At 43.0% G+C, this 18572-nt stretch overlaps 2 protein-coding genes across 3 annotated transcripts in view; both read left to right on the top strand.

Annotated features, from left to right (window-relative positions):
- Positions 1 to 17708, top strand: part of IFIH1 (interferon induced with helicase C domain 1) — a 143082-nt gene extending 125374 nt beyond the window's left edge. Inside the window, exons 13-16 of one of the 2 annotated variants that reach the window (XM_029605608.1) lie at positions 2541 to 2702; positions 11043 to 11233; positions 16223 to 16316; positions 16421 to 17708. In XM_029605608.1, the coding sequence (XP_029461468.1) occupies positions 2541 to 2702; positions 11043 to 11233; positions 16223 to 16316; positions 16421 to 16612 (639 nt within the window). In that variant the 3' untranslated portion in view covers positions 16613 to 17708. The remainder of the gene's footprint in view (positions 1 to 2540; positions 2703 to 11042; positions 11234 to 16222; positions 16317 to 16420) is intronic. The other variant, XM_029605609.1, reaches the window with a different exon arrangement.
- A 181-nt stretch (positions 17709 to 17889) lies between these two features.
- FAP (fibroblast activation protein alpha) overlaps positions 17890 to 18572 on the top strand; it is a 257755-nt gene continuing 257072 nt past the window's right edge. Inside the window, exon 1 of the mRNA XM_029605610.1 lies at positions 17890 to 17927. The gene's annotated coding sequence lies outside the window, so the exon portion shown is untranslated. The remainder of the gene's footprint in view (positions 17928 to 18572) is intronic.

Here is an 18572-nt window from a genome sequence, read left to right as displayed (position 1 = left end):
AAATTTTAGCCAAATAAGTCCTTATCCTGCTAAACTTTTGTTGGGGGTATTTGAGGTGAGGATGAGTTTTTTGATAACTCTAACTGCCCTCCAGAGCAGGTCTAAATTTATCTGAGAACATGTTCCCGGATAACTTTGTTAAACTGGCTATATTCAAAAGAATATAATAGTTAAGCACCAACATATAAAAAAAAACAACAAATGCAGTCCAACGGCCATGGCTTCCCTCCCCTGTGAGTGGATAACAAATCTCCACATCCCCCAAAGATCCTCATTATGTTATACTAAAGTGTTGTACCCAAAGTAATAATAGTCTTACAGCAATACTGGTAACTTGCACTGGTAACTTGTCAAGGTATTATCGGATGCTGCCAGGACCATGACTCCATTATCCTTTACTATTTGAGGATGCCAGACAAGGAGGTATGGATGGAGTTGGCTTGAGGGAGGGGGAAGGGAGTGGGTGTAGTGAAAGACCCATTCAAAGATTGAATACCTGAATCACTGAGGGGAGCGGGGGCACTGACCTCTGGCCTGCCTCCTTGGGCCTTTTAGCCTGACACTTTTATATAAATTTATGGGGAGCTTGAGGGGTTGTGGTACATAGACCCATAGGCCCTAGTTTGGAATCTACTCAGTGGGGGCAGTGGGCCATGGCTGCCGAATTGAACGTGGTGGTTATTTTTTTAATGTTGTCAACTCTTATGTGGCATAAACTTTGCTGTCCAGCTACGTTTAGCCGGATAACTTTGAACCTGATTGGCAATATTCAAAGATAGCCAAATAACTTTATTCTGGGATATTCAGATGTTTAGCCTGCTGAATATCCCTGTTAATTTATCTGGATAACTTTAGCTGGATAATTTATCCTTTTTAAGATTTTTTTGAAAACAGGCCTCCTAACTTTTAGGACCCTGAATGGAGGTGAATTTTAAGCTGAACGTCCCCTCAGTTCGGCTGAAAATAAGAGAGGACTCTAAATTTAGGAGGTTAACTTTTTCTGAATATCTGCTTTATGAAGGCTGATACTTCAAGAAAACTGGGTTCCTAAATTTAGGTACTGAAGTTAGATTTCTAAGTTAGGCATCCGTTTTCAGTCAAATTTAGTTATCTAAATTCTCATCTGAAAATTCATCTAAATTATGATACAAAATTTAGAGACTTAAATTTAGTCTGCTCTTTATTTGGATAGATTTACGATCCTGAATTAGATGCTTAGTGCCGAAAATCTGCACTAACAAGTGAATTTTAAAAGCCCAACGTGTGCATCAATTAGGGCATATGCGAATTTGTTAGGCCAGTGTGCACCAAGCAGATTTTAAAAGCAACTCAGATACATGTGTATCTCCTGCTGTGCACACACAAATGTTTTTCACAAAAAAGGGGCAGGGCGTGGTCTGGTCAGGGCATGGGCGTTTCTGAATTTCACATTGAAATTAGTGCATAAATACTTAAGACGCACAAGTACATGCCATGGTCCCCTGCACGTAACTTTATTTCTTTTTTGTATGGAGTTTAAGTCATAAAACATAGTAAACTAAACAGATCAGCTGGGTTTTAAGGTTCGGGGTCAATAGGGGGAAGGAGGGCTAATAAGCTGGGGAGTTTAGCAAGTCCTATCCTATTCTTGGTAGAAGCAGCATTTGCACACATAGGTGTGTCCACTTAAAATTATGTGCACATGTGCTCACAGTCAGCCTCTTTTATAACATTTACATGTGTATTTTATAAACTAGCCGCATCCCTGGGCATAAGCCAGAAAACGTGTGCACATGAGCGCCCATCTGCTGGTTTAAAAGTTACCGTCTGCGCACCTAACACTTTTCCCTGGCCTTACTCCACTCCTCTGGCCACCCATTTTTTAGGATTAACAATTTATGAACTTCGTGAAACTAGGAGCTTAAATTTTGGCTCTCAACCCTTTTACATTTTCAAAAGAGCCAAATTAAGATCCTAACTCCCAAAGTTAAATAGCTGAACCCTTTGAAAAATGTATTTTATGGGGTAAATTTTGAAACTGGGTCAGAGCATAAATTAGCCACCTAATCCTGAGCTTCCAAATTTTAGGTCTAGATTTAGCTGGTTGGTTTTAGCCAGCTGTCTTGGGTTAATTTTTAGCAGCTACTTAGATGGCTAAAATTTTAAATTACAACACCCTGTGTATTTTTGAGGCGCAGAGTGCATGGGGTAAATCAGGCACGGAAATTTTAAACATGAAATCTCCAAACTTTTTTGAACCCACTCAAACTCTTGCTAGTGGGAACCTCTTTCCCAAGGGGGAGGGGGGGGAGGGAAGTAATTTTTAAAGAGGTCTTTTCTGTAGCTAAACACACTCATTTATCCACAGAAATTCCCTTTTCAAATTGCCCCATAATTTTTTTTATACCTTTTACAAAGTTTGGGGTATGCCCTGAAATATTGCAGTAATGAAGTTTAAAAAAAAAAAAGTTGAGATTTTCATGAATGTATTGGTGGCAGCGAGAGTGGAACTCTATGTAAATGATTCATATATCCCTTAATTTATCTCTTACAAACTTTAGGCACGTGGCCGAGCTCGAGCAGATGATAGTACCTATGTATTGGTAGCAAGTAGTGGGTCTGGAGTTGCTGAACGTGAGCATGTGAATTCATTCCGTGAACAAATGATGTACAAAGCCATTCGTAAAGTTCAAGATATGGATCCAGAAAAATACTTAGATAAGGTATTGTTGCGATCTTTCCCCATTTGGAGGCAGGAATCTATGCCTAATATCTGAAAAAATCTGCACCATTCGTCATTATCAATGTTAAACTTGACTTCCAGTTTTTGTAATGATGTGTATGTGTAACTTAAGACATATTTTACCATCTCCTTTTAATTCCTCTCCAATTAAAAATTTAAAAAAGATGAGATGGTAAAATATGTCTTAAGTTGAATATAAAGCGGAAATATGTACACACTAGCTAGTTTTCTTGAGATTATTTAGAAACTAGTGTATCCCTGATTATATAATTTATCCTTCATGATGTGTATGTATAACATAGTATCATAGTTAATGTCAGCAGAAAAAGACCCAAGTGGGCCATCCAGTCTGCCAGCAATCTTTAGTTTTTGTTTTTTAATTTGATTCTTAGGGTAATTGTTGCTCTGTGCAGATTACCCCAGTCAACATGTGTTATCCTTTTTCTTCACCTCCATCATTTAGCCACTAGGAAATCTCTGTTTCTCATGCCCTTTGGAATTACATTACCATCTTTGTACTCACTACCTCTTCTGGGAGGGCGTTCCATGTATCCACCACCCTTTCTTGACATTGGTCCTGACTCGACCCTCTTCATTCTTTTTATTATGACCCTTTGTTCTACGGTTTTCTTTCCTGAAAGTATTGGTGGCGACTGAATGGGGGAGGGTGGTTATGTCAAAAAGTGGTGAAGTCTGAAAGATAGCAGTTGTAAAAAAAAAAAAGAACTAGCTCTAGGCAGTGGCCATGTCTGTGAATAGGAGTGATAAAGCAGAGTTGGAGATGAGTGTAGAGTTAGGGTAAAATTACTGGTGAGTAGAAGAGGTAGAGCACAGTTGGAGGTCAGAGATATAGGTTATGGCAAAAAAGAGTGTAGCTATAACCCCTGTGACTAATCATTTAAAGTTTTCAACCACAATTCTGATGTCATTCTAAATACCTGACAGAAAGGCTTGTTGTATATGTACATCTTTATTAAAACATCCTGAGCAGACAGAGAGAGGAGGGGAGGAAGGAGGGTATTTCTCCCTTTCACTGTTTTGTGACAAGTACAGACAGAGAGTGCAATCTGCTATGTCATGCACCACCTGGTAGCAGCAACTTGGAATTCCAGTTCAGGAACCATGCTTTTGATGGTGTCACCATCTCAGTAGCAGTAACTTGGTCTTCCGGGGGTCTTCCAGGTCAGGAAGCCTCCCTACCCTAATATGTCACAGGTCACCCTGTAGCAGTAGTTTGGACTTCTAGTAAAATCTTCTTCGGCATTTAGTTTGAGGCTTGGGAAGGCTAAATCTCCCCAAAGAATAGTGAGCCAGTTGGGTCCAACTAGAGATTATCAGACATTCAGATTTGGGTCCAGTGTTTCTAGCTGTTTCTTAGGTCCTGGATTTTGTGGCTCATATTGTGACACTGGCCCTGCTTGGCCAAAAAAGCTAATGTGCTATTAAGTGGGTGGGCCCATGAAGACTCTTCTTGAAGCAAGAGAAATCCCAATTTCTATCTACAATAAAATGGTGTGTATGTAGTGAGGAGATAAAAGGGAATATTGCTTCTGCTAGTTCACATAGTCCTAGCTCTTTATTTTAACTGATCAAGTGGTCAATTTTCAAAAGCCTTTTACCCAGGCAAAAGATTCATTTGAAAATTGCCCATCCCATAAACTGGTAAAAGTATGCCTGGGGGCATGTCCAGGGTGGTGGTAGCTTGGCAGTAATACTTCATTCAACATCCTGGGCAAGTAAGATCAGCTTAGTGATGGTGAAGCAAAAGGAGAAGTCCTGGATTTTCCCTGTGACTCGGGAAGCAGCCTTGTCCTATGGACACTCATGTAGTTTTGAACGGGATTACCAGTTGACTCTGGCGCAATGATCTTTGGAGAGCTGTTAAATGCCAAGGTGATGGTAGACTTTCTGGACTTAAACAATGTTAAACCAGGAGGTGAGCATAACTGGCATTTGGATGCAGTGTCTGGCAAGACCTGGAAGTTGGCACTAATTGATATATCACCATTCCGTCGCAGAGGTGGGACCCATCAGAAGAGCATCAGAGTCCATTTTAAAACACTGGACTAGTATAGATATGGGTTTAATGCAGGCTGAACAGACTGAGAGAGGAAATCAGGAAGATAAACTGAGAAAGGTATTAGATTTATATTCTTCTTTTGTACATATATACCTGTGTCACTTGGACTGGTAAGGCCTGAAGTTGTTAGTCTGGGAAGCAGTTGCCTTTAGTGAGAAATATTTAGACTCCTCCTAATCCATTCCAAGGTTTTCTGAATAAAGAGGTAGAATTAGTGCAAGAAAATCAAAATAAGCGAGTTGAAATCTTGAAAATCAACACGGAGAAAATTTAAAAAAATGAACAGCGAATAGTGAAAGACAGTTCCTTGTATGTACCCGGATCAGTCCAGACTCCTGGGGTTTGGCCTCCCCCCCCCCCCCCCAGCAGATGGAGACAGAAGTTTACCAAACAAAATGCCGCCTTATATAGGATGGTGCCACCTACAGTCTGGCAGTATTCTTCTGTCTCCAGCAGGTGGAGGAGGTGCAAAACCTACAGTCTGTGATGGTGCCTAGTTTGAGATTTGAGACAGGATAGTGAGGTATTTAAAAAAAAAAAAAAAAAAAAAAATCAACTATAGCTTTCTGAGGTCCTGAAAGGACCATCCCCCCTGGTTTCAGAGGCAGCTGAGGTACTGGGTGGACAGCCCAATTTCCAGCTAGAGTATTTATCTGGGGGTGATACCGGGGAGCCCGGCTCACTCCCCCGAGTTGATCCAGGACCCAGAGGCTATTAGGTATTGAAAAAAAAATCTTTTTTGGTTTCTTTGTTCGGGCTCGACTCTCTCTTCTCTCCGATTGCGTTGGGTTTGTTGCGCTCCATTTCGACGCAGTCTGGAGGGGTGGAGATAGTTCTTTTTTTGGCTCGCAGTCATGCTGCATCGGGCCGCATGTAGGGCCTGTGCGGCCGCGTCTGTCACGGGATAGTTTATGCGCCACTTGTCTCAGGGGGAGAGGGAGCCTCCACGACCCCGGGAAGGTTCTTTGTTCGGGTCCAAACCATGACCGGTGCTTTTGGGGAGCTGCAGTCCTCGGCCCCCAATCCGTTCCTGCGTAGCGTGGGGAAACGGGCACCATTTTGGGTCCTATGGAGTCAGCGTTGGAGACAGCGGGCGCCATTTTTGCTCCACTTACACCGGCGACCTCCGCGGCACAGACAGCGCTCAGGGAGGAGGATCCCCCACCACATTTGTCCCCATAGCGCAGGGTCCCTGAGGGGGACAGACCAAGAGGCCTGGATTGCCTAACGATGCAGATGCCCCTGACGGGGATGGGGATGATATTTCCTCTGATTCTTCTTTTTCATCCGATTTCATTTTACTAATGCATAAGGCCTTTAAGGCCCGGAAGACGGGCAAGAAAAGGCCTCACATTCAGGACCCCCTATCTGGCCCCCAGAAGCGAGCAAAGACCGCCCAGGACCCGGGCCTGCAGAGGGGACAATATCTGACCTCCTCTGGAAGATCCGGACACTTCTTCAGACATGGATGACCAGGATTTCCCGTTCCAGCCCCCAAGGGGGGTTGAGGGGGAGACCAACCCACCTGTCTGCAAGGGTCTCATGGGATGGATGGTGATGATCCGAAGGTTGTCCATCTTTTTAGGAGAGATGAGCTGGGTCAACTAATTCCGGCTATCCTAGGGGAATTAGGGATCCAGTTGCCCCAAGAGGGAGTCTAGGTTGGGGGCTACGGACCCGGTGGTGTTAGGTCTCAGGGGTCCGCCTTCAGCCTTTCCTTTCCACTTTTTGGCAACGGACTTGCTTTTCAAGGAATGGGATACTCCGGATTTGGGGCTTAAAGTTGCGAAGGCAATGGATAAACTCTACCCCCTGCTGGAGGAAGCCTTGGAGCTGTTAAGAGTGCCTAAGGTGGATGCTGCGGTGGCGGCGGTCACGAAGAAGACTACCATCCCAGTTACCGGGGAGGATGGCCCTTAAGGACCTACAGGATCGCAAGCTGGAGGTTCAGCTCAAGAAGATCTTTGAAGTCTCCACGCTTGGAATCCGTGCAGCTATGTGTATTAATTTTTCCTTACGCACAGGTCTTCGTTGTGTCCAACAGCTGCTAGCCAACGATTCTCTTTCCCAAGAGGAAGCACTCCAGGCGGGATGGCTTGAGGCCGTGATTGCCTACAGTGCGGATACCTTTTATGATTTGCTTCGCACATCGGCTAGATCCATGGTGTCGGCGGTGTCCGCACAGTGCTTGTTGTGGCTCCGCAACTGGGCAGCAGATGTTTCATTGAAATCTCAGCTGGGATCTTTGCCATTTAAGGGCAAGCTCCTGTTTGGGAAAGAAATGGAAGATCTCATTCAGTCCTTAGGAGAGAATAAGGTGCATCGGTTACCAGAAGATAGGCCAAAGTCAAGGGGGTCTTTTGCTTCCAGGTCTCGGTTTCAAGGAGGTTGGAGGCCTCTGACCTCTCGGGGATCCGCGTCTTCCTTTCGACACAACGCCATCAGGCAGCAGACCTACTCTCAGTCCTTTCGCGGGCGATGTTTCAGTAGACCTGGCGCCAACCAGAACGCGCCAAGTGGAAAGCCCTCACAATGATGTGCGGCCGGTCCATTCCTCGGTTCCAGTGGTGGGAGGCAGACTGTCTCTATTTTATGGGGAATGGGCCAAAATCACTTCGGATCAGTGGGTCCTAACAGTGATAAGACATGGTTACGCATCAGCGATTTATGGTCTCACGTGCGGTCTTGTAGCAAAATGCCGGGCCGTAAAGGAGACTCTACAGTGTCTTCTCGACCTCAGTGCCATTGTTCTGGTTCCATCAGCGGAGCTTCGAAGAGACCGTTATTCCATTTACTTCGTGGTGCCAAAAAAAAGAGGTAACCTTTCGGCCCATGCTAGACTTAAAAAGGGTCAACAGATGCCTGCGGATCCCTTGGTTCCGGATGGAGACGTTACGGTCCGTAATTGCGTCTGTTCGACAGGGGGAGTTTCTTGCATCCCTAGATCTCACAGAAGCATATTTACATGTCAGGATCTAGGCCACTCACCAACTGTTTCTGAGGTTCTCAGTGTTGGGTCAGCATTATCAGTTCCAGGCGCTTCCATTCGGTCTTGCTACAGCTCCCAGAATGTTCACCAAGATTATGGTGGTGGTGGTGGCCGTGCAGTTATGCAGGGAAGGATTTTTAGTACATCCATACCTAGATGATTGGCTGATCTGTGCAAAGTCGGAGTTGCTCTGCCAGGAGGCGATCCACAGAGTACTTCAGTTGTTGAGATCCCTGGGCTGGGTAGTCAACGAGTCAAAGAGCCAGTTAATCCTTTCCCATTCACTTGAGTTTTTGGGAGCTTTGTTCAACACACGGCAAGGAACAGTGTCCCTCACAGAGGAACGAATGCACAAACTCCAATACAGGTGCGAGCCTTGTTATCCAAATGGGTTCCGAAAGTCTGGGATTACCTACAGGTGCAATTCCATTTCTCCTTACCTCTGACGGAGTCTGCTCGGTCCAGCCTAGATTGGTGGTTGTCCCTGGTCAATTTGTGAAGGGGAGTTCCTTTGGTAGTTCTGACCTGGGCAGTGCTCACTATGGATGCCAGCTTGTCCAGCTGGGGGGCGGTTTGTCTGCGGAAATCGGTGCAGGGACAGTGGTCCCAGGAGGAAGCTCGATGGTCCATCTATCGACTGGAGACCAAAGCAGTACAGTTAACACTGCAGGCCTTCTTACCACTCCTCAGGGGCAAGTCGGTCAGAGTTCTCTCTGACAATGCGACCACGGTAGTCTACATCAACCGTCAGGGGGGCACCATGACCCAACTAGTGGCGTTGGAATCTCGTCTATTGATTGAATGGATGGAACAGAATTTAGCCTGCATAGCGGCTTCTCACATTGCCGGAGTGGAGAATGTGCAGACGGACTTCCTCAGTTGCAATTATCTGGACCCAGGAGAATGGGAGCTCGCGGACGACATTTTCAGGTCATTTGTGCCCAGTGGGGCACACCTGGTATGGATCTAATGGCGACATTCAAGAACGCCAAGGCTCCTCGTTTCTTTGCTCATCGCAGGGACACTGGAGCGGAGGGCATGGACGCCCTGGTACTTCCCTGGCCTACGGATATCCTGCTTTGTGTTTCCACCTTGGCCTCTCATAAGCAGGATCCTTCGCCGCATCGAGTTACATCTGATGGAGGTAGATCTGATGTATCCCGAGTGGCCAAGACGCCCATGGTTTGCGGCTCTGGTGAATCTAGCCATAGTGGCTCCCTTACGGTTCCCGGACTGGCTGAATCTGCTTCATCAGGGACCTATTTGTTTCGACCAGGTCGAGCGTTTTTGTCTAGCGGCATGGCTTTTGAAAGGAAGCGGCCAAAGTCCAGGGGGTACTCTGATGCTCTGTTGTCTACAATATTACTATCCCGTAAAGTATCTACTTCTCTATCTTATGTGAGAGTCTGGAAGGTCTTTGAGGCCTGGTCTCTTGACAGAGAGATTGTCCCTACTTGGGCGGGCATTCCGGAAAATTTGAATTTTCTTTGGGCTTGTTTGGCGAAGGGATTATCATGTAGTTCTTTGCACGTACAGGTGGCAACGCTAGGTTCTTTACACGGTAACATTCACGGAGCATCCTTGGTGAATCATCCTGATGTCTCTCGTTTCCTTCGGGGGTGGCGAAACATTTGCGTCTGCCTGTGCGACAACCCTGTCCATCTTGGAATTTGAATTTGGTTCTTAAGGCTTTGTGTGGGGCACCTTTTGAACCTTTGCGCAGGGCAAACTTGAAAGACCTTACCTTAAAGAGGGTTTTCTTGATGGCTATTGCATCTGCATGCAGGCTGTCTGAGCTTCAGGCACTGTCTTGTAGGGAGCCCTTCTTGAGAATTTCGGATTTTGGGGTTTCTCTGTGTACAGTACCTTCTTTTCTTCCTAAGGTGGTGTCTTCATTCCATTTAAATCAGTCGGTAGAGCTGCCATCTTTTTCGGACCTGGATACCTTGGATCCCTTCTCTAAGGATTTATGGAAGCTCAATGTTCATAGAGCATTACTGCACTACCTGGAGGTTACCAATGGTTTTCGAGTATCAGATCACCTTTTTGTGCTCTGGAGTGGACCAAGACGGGGTAACATGGCTTCCAAGACTACTATAGCTTGGTGGCTAAAGGAGACCATCAATTCTGTGTATTTATTGGATGGTAGCTCCTTGCCAGTAGGTCTTTGGGCTCATTCTACTCATTCCCAGGCTGCATCCTGGGCAGAATGTCATCAGATTTCTTCCGAGGAAATTTGCAGGGCGGCTACGTGGAAGTCCTTGATACTTTCGCCAGACATTATCGGTTGGATGTTTGGGCTCCAGAGTCGGGAGGATTTGGAGAAGGAGTGCTCAGAGCGGGCCTCTCTGGATCCCATCCCAATTCAGGTTAGCTCTGGTACATCCCAGGAGTCTGGACTGATCCGGGTACGTACAGGGAAAAGAAAATTGGTTCTTACCCGATAATTTTCGTTCCTGTAGTACCACGGATCAGTCCAGAGTCCCGCCCATTTTTGTCCTTGGAAGGGAATGGCGAGTCCGCACTGTTTATTGATCCTTTCTTGACAGATTACTTGCAATTGTTTTTGGTTGCATGACATGGATCCTGTATCCATTTGGGGGTTGTTGAACAATTTGGAGGTTGTTAGGTTACTGTATATAGTTAGTTTGGGTGTTTGGTGATCCATTCTGCTTTGACATTGCGTAATACTGCTGGACTGTAGGTGGCACCATCCTATATAAGTCTGAGTTTTGTTTGGTAAACATCTACTAGGGGGGGGGGGGCAAAATCCAGGAGTCAGGACTGATCCGTGGTACTACAGGAACGAAAATTATCAGGTAAGAACCAATTTTCTTTTTGGTGATTGATAATAAATTAGAACGGTTGGAATATATGGTTAGGAATCACTCTTTGCTTCATTAATTTTCCTAGAGCAGTGATGGCGAGCTCCAGTCCTCGAGTGCCACAAATAGGTTAGGTTTTCAGGATATCTACAATGAATATGCATGAGAAAGATTTGCATGCACTGTCTCCATTGAATGTCTTACTGTCTTTTTAAATGCTAGGTTGAGTCAGAATACTCCATTAGCTTCCTCACTGATACCATCTACCTTAGAAAACTCCTCTTCATAGATACAATAGCTGTTTGAAATTTGATAGTAATGCAGTTGCTATCAATTTATATTTACTCATGCTTTTTCTCTTATTTTTGATTGTTAAGATGGATCTCACTACCTTTTATTGAGTGTTCACAATTTTTTTTATTTCAGATCCATGAATTTCAGTTGCAAAGCATAAATGAAAAAAAAATGAAAATCAAGAAGAAGAAAACTAAAACATTCACAGAAAATCCGTCGTTGATATCATTCTACTGCAGAAACTGCAATGAACTGATATGTTCTGGAGAAAACATTCAAGTTATTGAAAACATGCATCATGTCAACATGACAGAGGAGTTCAAGTAAGTTCACAAAGTGGAACTGTGTAGTTCTAGCTGAATTATGCTGGAAAATAGATGTTGTTAATAGATTCATAGAGATAGTACATTCTCTAATTTTTGATTTAAAAAAAAAAAAAAAAAATTGTTCCCGTGTTTATTATTTAGTTTTCCTTCTCTCTCTAATAGGGTCATTCATCAAAATGTGTTATGACATTAATGCACACAATAACGCGTTAACGTCATAACGCATGGTGCAAATGCAAATTTATGGAAGGGGCGGAATTAGGGAGGGGTTTGGGCGGGATTAATTAAAATAAGGGGCAATATCGCACCATACAATAGCATAATGCATGCTTTCTAGTATGTTATCTCACCCTAGATGGATGGTACCCTGTTGTAGAGTCTATCAAGCAAGGGTGAGAGAACATTGTAGAAATATCATCTTTGTGAGAATTTCCTCGCTCCATATGATGTCAAATATTCACCGACGTGTACTGTGCAGTTTGTACGGCTCATTCTGCATGTAAAACTGGCCCTTAAACCACCACCAACACCTCACCTCAAGTTATTTGCTGGCCTTCTTATAGTCATATAAATACTACTATGAGGGCTTTATAAATAGGCTCTTTTGCGCTCTCTCCTTTCTGAGCTGCAAAATGGAAGTATCACAGGGTGCAAAAACTTTACTGTACCATGTGACACTGTTACCATGCGGTGTGGTAATTCTAAAAATTACCCTAAACACACCTCTTTCTCTTACCGCGGGCATTATGCATGTGATATTATAGCATTTTGATGAATCTAGGGGCAAGTCTTTTAACACTGGAGCACTTTCCCTTAATTGTTCAGCATTGCCATAATCTGATATTCTTCAAGAAAGTATAGAAGTTGTAAGGGTGGTACACTAGATCTTGTGCTCTGGTCCTGGAATGGTAATTTCATGAGCAGAAGGGTGTTTTATGTAATACCTTGAAGGCTTCTAATGTAGACATAATCATTAAAAAAAAAATATGAGTATGTCTGTCATTAATATTGATCAGAGTTTTGTAGTAATGAATACAAGTGCAGACATTAATTATAAGTGGTAAACAGTGAAGAGTCATTCATCTGTTGTCATTCAGTAATAAAAATGAAAGACCAGCACTTCTAGTTATATAAAAGGATTTAATACAAAAAACATATCGATCAATAGAAAAATATGTAGATCAATAGCAAAACATATTGGAATTAATTTTTAAAGGAGTTTCATATGTAAACATAGTATATATCGTAGCAATTTTCAAAAGCCCATTTATGCATATAAAACCTTTTCAGAATTCAGCCCTGTGGAATGAATTTTCAAAGGAGTTACATACCTAAAAGTAGCAATTTTCAAAAGTCCATTTATGTGCGCAAAGTCCATTTAAATGCGTAAAACCCAGTTTTACCTGCGTAAATCCTTTTGAAAATGACCTCCACCAATTTTGACTGAATGAAAAATCATCATTTTTTTCTTGAACCAAAATGTGTGTCAGCATGGTCTTGATTCTGTGAAATAGCAAGATGTAAAAAAATCTATCACAGGACAAGACCGAATATTCCCTTAGTTGATCTGATTATTTTTTTTTTTTCTTGCATGGCTAAATATGCCACAAACAAAATTCCAAAGTTATGTAAATGGCCATCTGGAGATTTTCTAAGGACCGAAGCCTATGATAGTAACATTCAAAGCAGCACGCGAGCGCACATGTGCATGTTTGCTGGCTTGCACCCAGGGATGTGGCTAGTTTATAACGTACGTGCATATATGCACACACATTGTAAAATAGCCTTGCCGCGTGCACACGTGCGCTCAATTTTAAGTGGGCATGTGCGTGCAGATCTCGCTTCTGCGTAAGTGGGGAGATTTTAAAAGGGGGCGTGTGCTGACGCCATTGCCTGTTTTACCAGTTTGTTCCCAGTTCACCCACTTAAGGCATAAGACTTCTAAACTCCCCCTAGTTTAATAGCTCTCCTTCCCCCCCCGGTAGCCCAGACTCTTTAAACCCCGCTGTTCTGTATATTTTATTTTTTTTGTTTTATTACTTACACACCATCCATAGCAGAAGCAAAGTTACATGGCAGGGGACCCCGGAACACGCCTTGCGCATAAGTATTTGCGCGCTAATTCAAGGTAAAATGCATGAACGCCCTTGCCCTACCCAGTCCACACTCACACCCCGCCCCTTTTTGGAAACTTTTCATTTATGCGCTCAGCAGGGGTTCCGCTCGTATCCAAGTAGCTTTTCAAATCCACTCAGCATGCGCCAGCACAACATATTCGCATATCCCCTAATTGATGCGCGTGCAAGGCTTTTAAAATTCACCTGTATGTTTTTCTATTATATCTGATGTATATCTAGAACAGATAGTGCCTGCATTTTGTCTTATTATTTTATTGTTCAGTGTTTTAGCTCATAATAAATGGAGACATCTTATTCTAGAAGCCTGGTCCTTTTTAAATCAAAAATGAACCTGCAGAGGATTGGCTAGAAAGTCTAACCAGCACAGCTGCTGAGTGAAGGCATAGCAGCTCCACTAAACACACGTTCCAAAATTGTTTTTCCTCAATCTGGGTCAGGCACTTGATTTATGCTATGCTATATAGCATGATGCATCAGGAAAAGTAGGCTCCAATAACAGCAGTAGTCAATAGTCAGGAATATGGATGCATCTTTTGTTTCCCTAAATATAACTATCAGATGTGGTAATATCCTCTCTTAACTTTCTGCAGGGTTTTTGAAACCACTTTCAAAATGGCTTTAGGTTTTTAGGAGGAATTATTTGTTTTTTAATTCTATTTTTATTGCATTTCTCAAAGTCAATGTCCAAAAAAATAACATTTTATTGGAAAGAAACTGGAACTCACGATATAGCCAAACTCTCCCATATAATTATCAAGTCCTGTGTAAGCTCTCTAAGGCCTAGATTCGAAATTTATAACAAAATGATGAAGAACAGCACCCGCAATTAAAAAAAAAAAAAAAAAAAGCATGGTTAGGGTACATTTTGAGTTACCACAACACGCGTTAATTTTATTGCACCCGTGATAATTTCCATGTTAGAGAGAGAGAGAGAGAGATACTCTTTATAAGTCTTTATAAGGCTCTTATATTAGTCAACTATTTATAACACTGTAGGAGGGTCAACTAGTATCTCAAGGTGAGGTTTTGGTGGTGGTTTAGGGTTTGGGGCCCAGTTTTACATGCACAGTCAGAGGTATGAACAGCACAGTACACATCCGTGAAATTTTGATGTGATTTGGAATGAAGAAGGGTACACAAAGATGAGATTTCTACAATGTACACTCACCCTAGCTTGATGCATTCTCCACCTAGGTGGACACGCAGCCTTTCAAAAATTTGCTACCTTCCCCATCATAAAGATGATAATCTGCTATGACCAATACAATCCGAATTATTTTAAACACATCCCATGATAATTTCAGATAGCACTTTTTCAAGTTTAAAACCATTTTGAAACTGGATAGCAAGCTCGTTAGATAAAAAGAGTGAAATCTGGACTCAAAAGTACTGTCCTTTTATTGTTTTCGTGTGCCTGATATGCTGACAGAGTTATTAGAGATATACAGCCCCAAAATGTTCATTTTTTTTGTTTTGGGAGGAAGAAGTTCATTTTTATTCAGTTCATTTAGGGCTGGATTTTAATACCCACACGCGGGCGTACATTTATGCACGCAACCCAGTGCGCGCATGTTATAAAATCAGGGGTTGGCGCGCACAAGGGGGTGCACACTAGTGCACCTTGCGCGCACCGAGCCCTTGGGGGGCCCTGCTGGCTTTCCCCATTCCACTCCCCCCACCTTCCCCTCCCTTCCCCTACCTAACCCGCCCCCCAGCCCTACCGAAAACCCCCCTAACCTTTATTTTATAAGTTGAGCCTGCCTCTGGGCATGCGCAGGTTGCGTTCGCTGGTCCAGCAGCAATATGGAGGCCTCTGGCCACGCCCACAGACCGCCCATGCCCCACCTCTTTTTTCAAGCCCCGGGACATACGTGCACCACCGGGCGCGTAACCCCCCCATGCGCGTAAATCCTCCTGGATTTACGTGTGTAAGGCTTTTAAAATCTGCCCCTTAATGTTTTCTTTTTTGTTTTTAAAATCTGCCCCTTAATGTTTTCAAACTGAACAAAATATTAAACAAGAAAAATAAATCACAACACAAACCTCAAATAACTAAAAAAAACAAAAAAAACAAAAAAACCCAAAGGACACCAGGAGCTCTGCCTGACCATTAAGGGCCTAAAAGCTGCCCTAAGCTAGGTCTGAGACCTGATGCCAAGGCCTAGACCCAGGCTGGGCTCAGTCCCATATTGAGCCCTGCACCATGCCCTAGCTCCAAGACCTGCCCAGTGCAGACTGGGTCTTTGCCAAGTGCTGTAGCCAGAGAGCGCCCACTTTGGCTCCCTCTTACCCCTAGCAAAATAGGAAGGATTAATGCCCAATCACTCCTGTCTGGATCTCAATGCATTAAAAATGGCACCATCCACCTGGGGACAGCACCAAAGTGCAGCTGGTGTCATATTGTTATAATGACATAAATTTCTACAGCCGTACAACAAAATGGAGCCTTCTACAGCTAGCCAACACCATTTTTAAAGCATCAGGACCCAGGCAGGTGCAACTGGACATTGTTCTTGCCCGCTTCCCTACTAAATTTGAAAAAGGGTTAAGAAGGGGAGCACCCAGCCCTGGCACTTGAAAAGGATCCGCCCTGGTGCTGGGTCCAGCCAGGTGTTAGGCCTCAGCACTGGGCTAGCAGAGGCCCCCCTTTTTTTTTTTTTTTATAAGTAGCAAATACAATATCCAAAAATATTTTTGTTGGAGGTTAATTTCGGTTCTGGCCTCATTCGTTCCATTGTTTGCATCCTTACTAGTTATTTCACATTTGGCGATGGCAATTGAAGCTCCAGGTTGCAGATTTGTTTCGCAGAATAAGTCCTAATTTTTATCATTGTCTGTTACAATATAGAGACCTGTACATTCAAGGAGAAAACAAAACACTGCAAGAAAGGTTTGCAGACTACCAAACAAATGGAGAGATTATCTGCAAAAAATGTGGCCAGGTAAGTATACAGCCATCTATTTCTGTTGTGTTCAAACGTCTGTTGTTTTTCTCTTCATAGTACCTAACACAAATCACATATGTATTTTTTTAAATATTTTTCAGACATGGGGACCTATGATGGTGCACCGTGGCTTAGATCTGCCTTGCCTGAATATAAAATATTTTACTGTGGAGTTTAAAGGAGAGAAAACAACAAGAAAAATTTGCAAGCAATGGCGTGACCTACCAGTCAGATTTCCTGTGTTTAACTATGCCGATCACTGTGATAGTGATGATGATAGTGATGAGGATTAATCTTGTTTAGAAGACTGTATAAAAGGGCAGTTTAAACTTTATAATAGAGCCTTCCATGCTATGGATACAGGCTATATTTATTCATGGGGGAAGTAATTTCAAAGGAGTTACACGTGTAAATGTAAGTACTATCGTAGCAATTTTTAAAAGCCGTTTATGCACTTAAAGGTGAATTTTAAAAGCCAGGCGTGCACATTAGGGGATGCACGAATAAGTTGGGCTCACATGCGCTGAACAGAATTTATAAGCCACCCAAATCCGAGCATAATTGGTGCAGTGCACACATCTCAGAAATTTTCAGAAATGGTTGGGGAATGGGCGTGGTCTGGACAGGGCATAGGCATTTCGGGGCTGGAACCTAAAATGTGCACATAGATACTTATGCGCACTGGCATGCACCGATTTCCCCTGTGCATAACTTTACTTCTGCTATGGATGATTTGTAAATGGAAAAGTAAAGAAAAATATGCAGATCAGTGGGGTTTTAAGGGTCGGAGCTAACTGGGGAGAAGCAAGGCTATTAAACTAGGGGGGCGTTGAAAGACTTATCTTTTAACTGGGCAAACTGGGAACAAACTGGTAATATTGGCAAATACATCAGCATGTGACCCTTTTGAAATCCCCCCACTTTTGCAGTAGAAGCAGGATTTGTATGCAGATGCACGAGCCCACTTAAAATTCAGAGCACATGTGCGTGCAGCCAGCCTATTTTATAACGTGTGCATATACGCATGTATGTTATAAAATAGCTGTATCTCTGGGCACAGGCCGACGAACGTGCGCACATGTGCACCCATACCGGTATGAAAGTTACCGTCTAAACATGCACTTATGCGGGTAAAGCCTATGGACAATTCAATGGCATATATAGTAGAAATTTTCAAAAACCCACTTACATGAGTAAACTGCATTTACATGTGTAAAACACAATTTTAAGGGTGTAAAATGCTTTGAAAATCAGGCCCATTTTGTTTAGAATAATGTCTATATTTTGAATCATCTTTAGATAAACAGAGAAGGAAATCAGTTTCTGTTTATACAGCATAGTCTTGGTGTGTTTTCTTTTTAATAAAGTAATGAAAATGTTAAAACTCAATAGATCTGTCACTGAAATATGTTCCGTATGCTATCACTCTTATTTCTGGAAATATATTGAACATTTTCAGTTTCCACTAACCCTGATGGAAGCACACTCCCCCATGTGTACATGCTTATATATTCTCATTCACCTTCCATGAGAGTTAACACCATTCTGGGACCTGAGGTGCAATGTTCTAAAGTCCTACATCTCAGAAACCTTATCCAGCTATAACAGGTATTGTAAAAGCCTGAATTTAGTATGTGAATTTATGAGGGGGGGCGAGTTCCCATGTTCACATCAGGTCCCTGTATTTTCTGATGCTGACTTAGCCTGCACAATTTATTTCTGTTATGCTTTTGAAACAGAGCTGTACAAACTCTGGTTCCACGATAAAAATAATAGCTGAAATATCATTCATGCTATATACTTCTGATGCTGCAGAGGGTTATCTTCACAGACTGGAGAGTCGTAAAATCTGTTGTGGATACCTGAAATTGTATGTCATTTAATTCCTGCTTTGTTCTAATCTCAGTGTAAAAGAGCCTGCTGCCCCTTTGTCATTGAAGGCACAGGGTAGTACCCAGATACTGGCATCTGCTTTGTGGGTCTGACACTGATAGCCAGACTTCTGGTACTGAGTATATGTAGACTGGGTTGTGAATCAGTTGCAGTGCCAGTGCTATGGGAGTAAAATAAAATCAATGAAGTACAAGGGTCAGCGGTGGTGAGGAGCTATGGGCAAGCCTCTCCCACACTGATAAAAACAAAAAAAACCCCAAAAAACGGATGAACTCAGATGAAAGTTAGCACACTGCTATGAATGCACCTTAGATTGCAAAAGGGACATGTATTTGATTGAAGAAAACCCTTAGAAAGTTG

The sequence above is a fragment of the Rhinatrema bivittatum genome, chromosome 6 (assembly GCF_901001135.1).
Source record: "Rhinatrema bivittatum chromosome 6, aRhiBiv1.1, whole genome shotgun sequence".
Classification (NCBI taxonomy): Eukaryota; Metazoa; Chordata; class Amphibia; order Gymnophiona; family Rhinatrematidae; genus Rhinatrema; species Rhinatrema bivittatum.
This window is presented reverse-complemented; position numbering and strand designations above follow the sequence as displayed.